General features: G+C 41.9%; 1 protein-coding gene across 2 annotated transcripts in view; it reads left to right on the top strand.

The window, feature by feature from the left end:
• The first annotated feature begins 200 nt into the window (after positions 1 to 200).
• The window catches only part of adcy5 (adenylate cyclase 5), a 282560-nt gene continuing 272967 nt past the window's right edge, over positions 201 to 9793 (top strand). For both annotated transcript variants that reach the window (XM_030125695.1, XM_030125694.1), the window contains exon 1: positions 201 to 2241. In XM_030125695.1, coding sequence (XP_029981555.1) covers positions 1285 to 2241 — 957 coding nt within the window. In that variant the 5' untranslated portion in view covers positions 201 to 1284. The remainder of the gene's footprint in view (positions 2242 to 9793) is intronic.

The following is a 9793-nucleotide window of genomic DNA, read 5'->3' as shown; positions in this document are numbered from 1 at the left end:
GGTGTGTGATGGCCGCCCAGCTGTGAGCAAAGGCCCGCCCATTCATCGAAAGCGCCCGAGGGTCGCGCAGCCTCCGCTTTGGATTGACAAATCTGTGAACCAATGAGAGTACGGCAAGCAGTGACTCACCCTCTCCTATTTCCAATAGAAAGGCTAAGGAGAGGCGGACTGCAGGAAGCACACTTGGTTGAATGGCCATTAAAGCTGTAATCAGCGGTAAATATGTTATGATGCCACACTCCAAACAGACGCCGAGCGGAGTGTTCGAAGCTGCGGGAGCGTACTTTGGCACCAGGAACACTTAGTGAAATGCTGCCGATGCGCGGCTCCGCTCTCTGTGGGCTGTGCGCAGAGTCTGGCCGCGGATTCGGATCATCTGGGGTCGCTCTCTGGGGGATTTGAGAGATGATGGACAGCTGTTGGACATCGATTCGGCGCAGAGGTTGGCGTTAAAACGAGCGCACTGTAACCCGGGATATATTACCGACCATGGAGCGAGGTGCTGTTGGCTGTGGCTGCCGGAGGAGAGGGAGCGGATGAGTTTTCTCCTCCGTCGCTCAGAGCTTTAAGGATCGTGATGATGCTTTTTGGACAAATGTGAGGCTCCGACCTCCTTCCCTCCCTCCCCTCCCCCCCACCCCCCTTGGTCCAGGCTGTGATGTTTAGTCAACACAGGTGCATCAGGACTTGACAGGACCAGATAACAGTCGATGTGATGGGATTCACCCTTTGACGTCCCTCTACTCCAGCCTTTTCTGATCAGTTAACGTGTGCAACACTGCAGGAAACGTCCGCATTTCTAACGGATTCACAGTGTAGTTGATGGTGTTGCGCTGTGATCTCTGGGGACTATCTGAGTTGTGTAATGGTTTTATTTCTTCTACGACGCGCGCTGCTGTGCAATCTCTCCACGGGTGGCACTTAATTGGGCCCAATGATGTAGAATCAAATCCACCTGGATCTAATGGTCCCTCCTCTGTGACTTTTGCGCATGTTCAATTGTTTTAATTCCCACAGCTTTCCACCGCTGCCGTTAATGCTTTATTTACCTGGTGTCAGTTTTAACAGATTGCAGAAAAGCCTAAATGTGGAAGATATATGTAGTAATTAGCTGTTCTGGCTTTATTCTGTAGTTTTCAGACTCTTTTACCATCTATGGGAAATGTAATTGTCAACAGACATTTGTTGCGCCTCTCCTTTGGGACTAAATAGTTGCTTGTCCTTCTTAAAACAGACGCAAAAACTTTCCTCTGGGGGGTTTCGCGCTGCGTCCCGGTCTCCATAATGTCCAGATCTAACAGTGTCAGCCCACCCGGAGTCGGTGCGCCCGTGTTGAGGGGAGGGACCGAGCACAGATCAGCGTGGGGAGAGTCAGAGTCCGTGGCCAATGGGTGCCCATACTCAGGCAGATCTCCGCGCAAGAAGCTCACTCGGACCAACAGTCGGTGGAGGGAAGAAGATGACCCAGAGCAGCGGCCGCCCGGACGAACAACCACGACCGTCAGCAGGGTCAGCTTCAGGTCCCGGTCGGCTTGGCAGGACCATGGAGACGAGAGCACCAGAGACAACAACCGCGCGTCTCCAAAGCGGCGTCCAGACGGCGAGGTGAGACCCAAGTCCGTGGAGCTGGGTCTGGAGGAGCAGCGCAGAGCCAAAGCCGTGCCCGGAGCTGGCGGGGACGAGGACGAGGTCATGCCCGAGGTGAACCTTTCTCTGGTGGCTTGCTGCACCAGCGTCATGCACATTTTCAAATCCAAGAAATTCCAGTCGGAGAAGTTGGAGCGACTCTACCAGCGCTACTTTTTCCGCCTCAACCAGAGTAGCCTGACCATGCTCATGGCAGTGCTAGTCCTGGTCTTCACGGTTATGTTGGGCTTCCACTGCTCCAGCGGTTCCTCGAGGCCCATCGTAACCTACGCGGTGGTGTTTTCTCTGGCCATCTTCCTCATCCTCATCCTCATGGTGGTGTGCAACAGGAACGGCTTTCACCAGGACCATATGTGGATCGTATGTTACGTGGTGATTCTGGTGGTGCTTGTGATCCAGGTGATCGGCGTGTTGCTGGTGCAGCCCAGAAATGCCTCAGAGGGGATCTGGTGGACCGTGTTCTTCATACATATCATCTACACCCTGCTGCCCGTCCGGATGCGCGCAGCTGTCATCACTGGAGTTATTCTTTCTACCATCCATGTGGCTGTTTCTTGGATGTTAAACGGCGCAGACAGCTTTCTGTGGAAGCAGGTACGTAGAGCAGGGGGTGTAGTTTGTGATGTGGTGGTCTTCTGTACAGGGTGGGGGGTCCAGGTTACAGACCCACCCTGTGCGTAAAAAAATGCGCAGCCAAGCATGAGTGTTTCCCTTAAAGCTGCTGTTTGCCTCAGACCTCAGCTGTTTGCGACTTTCAGTCATACTGTCATCACTTTTCATGAATAGTCTTCACATCGTAGTTCAAAGTGGGAAAAAACAATTAAGTATCCTGTAAGCTTATGTTCCTGGCACAGATAAGTGAAATGGAACAAAACATACTGTTAGTGGAAACTGCAGTGATTAATGAAGTCAACAAATAAGTACAAGTACATAACAGGACTTTCCCTATAGTTTGTGGAGGTCTGGTACATGCTGTGATGGCTATTTCTCGTCATGCAAAGTTTTTGGTTCTAAAACAAAACACAAAAATTTAAATCTATAGCAGACATTCCTTAACATTTCATCCATTAAGTGTTTTTTTTTTTGCCCCACAGCATCTCAGAGCTTTGTTCAGAAGCAGCATGAGGGAACTGTACTTTGACTCAAATGTTACGTATTTGCATGGAGTAGACATCTAGAGTCACAGTGATACAGAGCCCAATATTAGTGTTTTCTTTAAAACTGCTCTTTTTAGAATAAACTTTCTTTTTTCTTTTAATCTTATCCCATAAAGACCCAAACAGTCACTGGCAACCAAAACTATCTGCTGATGTAAACTGTTTAATACCTGTTGATCCACTAATCCTATCAATACATGTAAGTAATTAGTGTAAAATGCAGTTTTTCTTCTTTTCATGGTCATCAGATATGACCCATTTGGACATGGAACCACTGTCATCTTCTACAACACTGATTCACCAGTAAAACCCATGGAGTTTCATCATTGACAGTGGATGCAGACACCTTGTTTTATGTTCAATTTATGATAATTTTGTTGAAAAAGTCACTTTTTCCTGAGTTTTCTGTTTCTGATATAATAAAACAGAACTTTAATCTGAGTTTTTATGAACATCTATATGATATGTCAAATAAATATGGGAAAATACATGATTTACACTGAAAAAACATGAAACACAGAGGATAATATTATAATAAATGGTGATTAAATCAATGAAGAATGTTTAAATAGATTGAAAAATTCATTTGGGAACTGCCACAGAAGAGACCCTGGGTCTTTATGGGTTAAAATCTTGGCCCCATATCAGGGTTTTCTCTACTATTATAACACTAGGGTGCTGTACTTTTTCTACAGCCCCTGTATCTTAAACTAAGAGGAACAAACTTTGCTGAAAGTTTACTGTTGTTTGAGGTTATACTGGAGAAGTATTATTTGTTTCTGGCATTTTAGATTTATTTCTAGTGTGAAATTTTTATATATCGTATCATAACTTTACGGATGTTTGCTATACTGTTGGAGCTCATATTCACAATCCATTCAGTCAAGAATTTGAGGAAATATTTCAGGAAAATACACTTTCTAATTGAAGTTCAGTGCAGCTAATTTGGTTCACTTTTGTCTTGTAGCGTAATGAGATTATTTACAACACGTGTGTGTTTTTACAGATATTGTAAAAATAAAGAATTGTTATTGTCACAAAGTGAAAATTGGTCATGGACACAATATTGGTGTCCGTTGCATTACAGAAAAAACAATCCCATCACCTGAACTCCCCCAGAAACCCAGGGAAAAACTCACTTTGACCATATTTAGACAATGTTTCACTGAAGCACAAGACATACACTATATTGCCAAAAGTATTCGCTCACCCATCCAAATAATCAGAATCAGGTGTTCCCATCACTTCCATGGCCACAGGTGTATAAAATCAAGCACCTAGGCATGCAGACTGCTTTTACAAACATTTGTGAAAGAATGGGTCGCTCTCAGGAGCTCAGTGAATTCCAGCATGGAACTGTGATAGGATGCCACCTGCGCAACAAATCCAGTCGTGAAATTTCCTCACTTCTAAATGTTCCACAGTCAACTGTCAGCTGTATTATAAGAAAGTGGAAGTGTTTGGGAACGACAGCAACTCAGCCACGAAGTGGTAGGCCATGTAAACTGACGGAGCGGGGTCAGCGGATGCTGAGGCACATAGTGCGAAGAGGTCACCAACTTTCTGCAGAGTCAATGGCTACAGACCTCCAAACTTCATGTGGCCTTCAGATTAGCTCCAGAACAGTGCGCAGAGAGCTTCATGGAATGGGTTTCCATGGCCGAGCAGCTGCATCCAAGCCATACATCACCAAGTGCAATGCAAAGCGCCTGATGCAGTGGTGTAAAGCACGCCACCACTGGACTCTAGAGCAGTGGAAGCGCATTCTCTGGAGTGACCAATTGCGCTTCTCCATCTGGCAATCTGATGGATGGGTCTGGGTTTGGCGGTTGCCAGGAGAACGATACTTGTTGGACTGCACTGTGCCAAGTGTAAAGTTTGGTGGAGGGGGGATTATGGTGTGGGGTTGTTTTTCAGGAGCTGGGCTTGGCCCCTTAGTTCCAGTGAAAGGAACTGTGAATGCTTCAGCATACCAAGACATTTTGGACAATTCCATGCTCCCAACTTTGTGGGAACAGTTTGGAGCTGGCCCCTTCCTCTTTCAACATGACTGTGCACCAGTGCACAAAGCAAGGTCCATAAAGACATGGATGACAGAGTCTGGTGTGGATGAACTGGACTGGCCTGCACAGAGTCCTGACCTCAACCCCATAGAACACCTTTGGGATGAATTAGAGCGGAGACTGAGAGCCAGGCCTTCTGTCCAACATCAGTGTGTGACCTCACAAATGCGCTTCTGGAAGAATGGTCAAAAATTCCCATGAACACACTCCTAAACCTTGTGGACAGCCTTCCCAGAAGAGTTGAAGCTGTTATAGCTGCAAAGGGTGGACCGGCGTCATATTGAACCCCGTAGACTAGGAATGGGATGTCACTTAAATTCATATGCGAGTCAAGGCAGGTAAGCAAATACTTTTGGCAATATAGTGTATCTGCTCATTGATGAAACCACCACATAGTTCCAAATATGCAAAATTGTAAAGCACTTAAAAAAACGTCAGTGATAACCAGAGGTGTAAGAAAATATCGGTTCCGCAATAGATCACAATATTTCACTTCCTGATACTGTATAGATATTAAAAAGTACTGTATTCATACTTTTTTAGTATTTATTCAAATGCAGACATGGTGGAGATTCATTTTTGTTTTTCTATTTTGTTTATTATGCTCTTTTATTTATATATTCACATGGGTATTTTGCTCTGTTGTTTGTATACTACAAAAGTAGTATTGTGATATTGCAGGTTATACATGTAGTTTTTTGAAATTGATGACAGTTATTTCAAGCATCCTAAAAGCACTTTTTACTGTCTGAAAGGCAAATGTTATTTTTTTTTATTTGGAATGCACAAAAATAATGTTCTGATGTTGGGTGATTCAGGGACTGAACACTATGCATTCTTTTCGCAAAAGAATACAAACATTTAAGAAGGATCTTAAGCTGTAGTGTCTGCAAAACATTATTTATTATGTGATTTTTGTGCTGGTAAAGGCACATGTTAATACTTTATTTATCCAAATCCTGCACTCTAAGTTTTTCCAGGAAATAATCTTTTAAAAAAGAAACAAAACAAAAAATATCGCCTTGTGATGAATTGTGATTTGTTTTGTATCGCCAAATTCTTGCCAAAACACACCCCTTGTGGTAACTGTCTTTTCTGGATCCTTCCTCTTCTCCATGGTGGCAAAGGAATCAGAGGTTTTCTATTTCTTTGGCTCAGGTGTTGTAGTCCCCGTCTTATAAAGGAAGGAAAGAACCCTGATAACAGACACTGACAGAGAAATGGGTTTGACCTTCACTCTCTGTGAAGTAGCTTTTATACAGGTCTCAGATTTTTGGCACAAAGATGGGGTTTATTATTATTATTATTGTTTTTCCTTTAAGGGGAGAGGGTGATTTTCTATCCTTTTGTTCATTTTGGTGTAACCTGTACAGTCCAGTGCAAGACTATCCCTCCTGGAGATCAGAGTCTTTGTAGTATGAAGAAGACGATGGCCCAGACAAACACAAGAAGACATGGTTATTTGAGAAATGTGGGTTAGGACAGTGTGATGCTTTTCACTTCTCTGCCCTTTTGATAATGGTCCCTGGAGAAAAGGTGTCAATCCTTTTGCCTTTTTTCAACATGGCTGGACGACATGCAAATCCAACATCTGCTGGTCGAAGCGTACCGAGGCCCTTATCTCTGATTCCTTTCTCCTTTTATGACTGCAGGCAAACTTGAATGAGCTCATGACTGATAGAGAAACACTTTCCTTTGTGATCGGGGACGTCGGATCAGTGCAAAAGGCATCTTTACAGCAGCTAGTGTTAGTTTGCGGTTTCCTGTTAGTCTTGCCAATTCTCATCCTCCCCGAAAATGACAACATGTAAGGGGACTTATTCCTCCCTGCATGATGGCTGAAGAAAAAGATTATAGATGAAGCGGATCATTTAGGTTATAATGTCAGAAAATGGTGTTATGTAACTTGCATTAAGCTTTTAAAATTTGTGCAAACAACTCTACAACGACAACCTCATAATATTGTGCATCTTAAAGCTTTAGGAGCAAAAAGGTTGTTTTTTTTTTTAGAACACTGTTTTACTCCTGGACATTTACTAAGGTTACGTCAGTACTTTTAGGAAATATTGTTCGAGTGTACTGCTGTGCTCCAGCTTAGATATAAAATCCAAATACCTCCTTTTCTTTCTTTTTTTTTTTAACGACATAACTATCGCTTCAGGGCTTTTGGACTGAATTTTGGGGGTGTTTACAAAAAATGACTTTAATTTTCCGTTCGGTTATTTAAAGCTACACTTAATGGCATCATCTAGTGCGCTCTGCAATTCAGGATAATCACCACACACACTGCTCTCCTCATACGTGGGTGTGTGTTGTTGTAACCTTCAACTCCTGTTTCTCCCACCTTTGTGTACAGTAGTTTGAGGTTGCACTAAGTTTACAGTTTTTTTTGTTTTGTTTTTTTCCCACAGACTGAATTTCTCAAGCATTTTATGGAACACTGTAGCTGTAGAAGTCATATGTGCAGTGGAGATGGTTGTCTGGATTGATTCTGTTGTCCACTTGAGATAAAGAGAGGATAAACCTAAACTTAGGTTATTTGTATATTCTTTTGTTTTCTCCAATTTTTTTAAATTGAGTTTTTATATTATAACAATCATCACTATACAATTTTAAAGGAGTGATGTTTTGCTTTTTAGCTTACTGGCTGACAGGCCGTAAGCTATTGTTGTCATGCGGCGTCCGTCGTCTGTCTGTTATCCGTTACAAAACTTTCAATCGTCTTCTTCTCCGAAACTACAATTCCGATTGACTTCAAACTTGGTGTACAGCTTCTTTATGATGATGTCAACAAAAGTTAGTGAAATTATTTGGATCCGGATCTGATTCTGGATTTGGTGCGACTTTGAAAAATTTCCCCATTGTAAGAGATAGGAAGTGGATCGATGCAATAAGTCAGTAAATATGAATGATATCAAGTTGAAATTTCTACAGTCCAGCCCTGATGGGGAGATGACCAAAACATAATGGCCACATGCTGATCAGGATCTTCTTCTGGATCCAGGATCTTGAGGAAAATTTAACATGGGCTCTTATGCGGAAAAAATTTCAATCGTCTTCTTCTCCCAAACTACAGTTCTGATTGACTTCAAACTTGGTATACAGCCTCTTTATGATGATGTCAACACAAGGTATTCAAATTATTTCCATGTGTGACTTTGAAAATTGTTCCCATTATAACAGATAGGAAGTGGATTGATACAATAAATCAGTAAGTATCAATGATATCAAGTTGGAATTTGAATTTTTTTTACAGATCTGATTGGAATATGACCAAAACATGGGCTATTTCTGTAATATAATAAATACACATAACTGGGTGATAATAAATGGCATCTGGATACATTTCCCAAAGCTTTGAATTTGGCCGGTAAGCTACAGGGTCATTGGTCCTATTTTTTTAAGTGGAGTTATGCATTTTAAAACATTTCCCTGTGGTCTATATAAACTGTAAATGCTATGTTTGGGTCTGAATTCTTCATTAATTAAACTCCACAGGTTCACCTTTAACCCTATTTCTGACTAATGACACCAGAAAGGTCATTTTGAGCACTGGCTCTTTAGATGCAAATGAGCCACTTCACGCCCCACCCCCTTCAGGTTGTTGGCTGAGCTGCTCTGTCCCGTTTAACCAACAATTGAACATTTTAGGTAATCGGCTTGAAGTTTGGACATATTTTCAGTATGTCTTGTATGTCAGTATGCAAGTCTTGACCTTGTATGTGCAAATGTTGTGACGTAACTAGTTATAGACGTAACAAATCAAGCAGGAATTGAAACAGGTTGTAGAAATCCACTCAAGTTTTGCCAAAATGAATATAAAGATAGCTTTGCAGTACCTGGAGGGTTCAAATTCAAACTTTTTGAACTGTTAGGGTCCACAAACACAAATAAATGTACCAAAGACTAATAAAAGGGGGTTTAGCAAAGATATGACCCCTTTAATAAACATAATCTCTTACAACATAGTTATTTAACCCCACTCTAACAGAGTTCCAACCCTAATGCACTTCATACTCCAACCAAAATATATAAACTCACACATCCAAAATAAATATATAAATAAATAGATATAATAAATAAAAAGAAAATATCCTTAGTTAGAATGAAGTTAGAATCTTTTCAATGTAAGATAAGACAGGCTGCCACATTGTATTGAATACTTGTGTGTTCTTACAGTTTTTTGTACTTATGTTTTTTTCCATGGATTTGACCTCTTGGCTGCTTGGTATAAATTCAACAAAACCCCATAGTACAGTGATATTTAGAGTTGGCATGCTTTACACTTAGTATTACGTTTGATTGTGCTTGTCTAATTCAGGATATGAGACTCTGCACTAACACAGGCTGTAAAGAAATATTTTTTGACATGTGATCTGAAAGAGCTTGGCGTCCACCCTGTCATTACCTTTGTCAGGAGGTATTGTGATCGCTTTGCTTTGTGTGTTTGCATGTGTGTTTGTTTGTTAGCAAGATAACTCAAAAAGTTATGGACGGATTTTCAGGAAATTTTCAGGAAATGATGATACTGGCACAAGGAAGAAATGATTAAATTTTGGTGGTGGGGGTGGCAGGGGTTGGGGGGCACGGGGGCCCACTGATCTGCTTGGCGGAGGTCTGCGCTCTCCGAGTGCTTTTCTTGTTCTGTATTAGAAACCCAACTGAGTCCTACCTTATCATCTTGAAACTGTTCATCATTGGCTGCTCTGGTGATTGGTGCCTCTGAACAGTAACAAATAACTCAGGTGTAAAGTGTAAGATAAAACATTGTATTATCTGCAAATTTTATGGTTTATGAATTAACACTGTCTCTCAAGTGCTTTTGACCTCACCTTAAAGGTAGGGTAGGAGATCTTGGAAAAACAGTTCGAGCAAGCTACATTTTGAAAATGCACAATTCAAACGTCCAAGCCCCTTTCTTCAGAC

The sequence above is a fragment of the Sphaeramia orbicularis genome, chromosome 21 (genome assembly GCF_902148855.1).
Source record: "Sphaeramia orbicularis chromosome 21, fSphaOr1.1, whole genome shotgun sequence".
Taxonomy (NCBI): domain Eukaryota; kingdom Metazoa; phylum Chordata; class Actinopteri; order Kurtiformes; family Apogonidae; genus Sphaeramia; species Sphaeramia orbicularis.
Note: the sequence above shows the minus strand (reverse complement) of the source record. Positions and strands in the feature narration are given on the sequence as shown.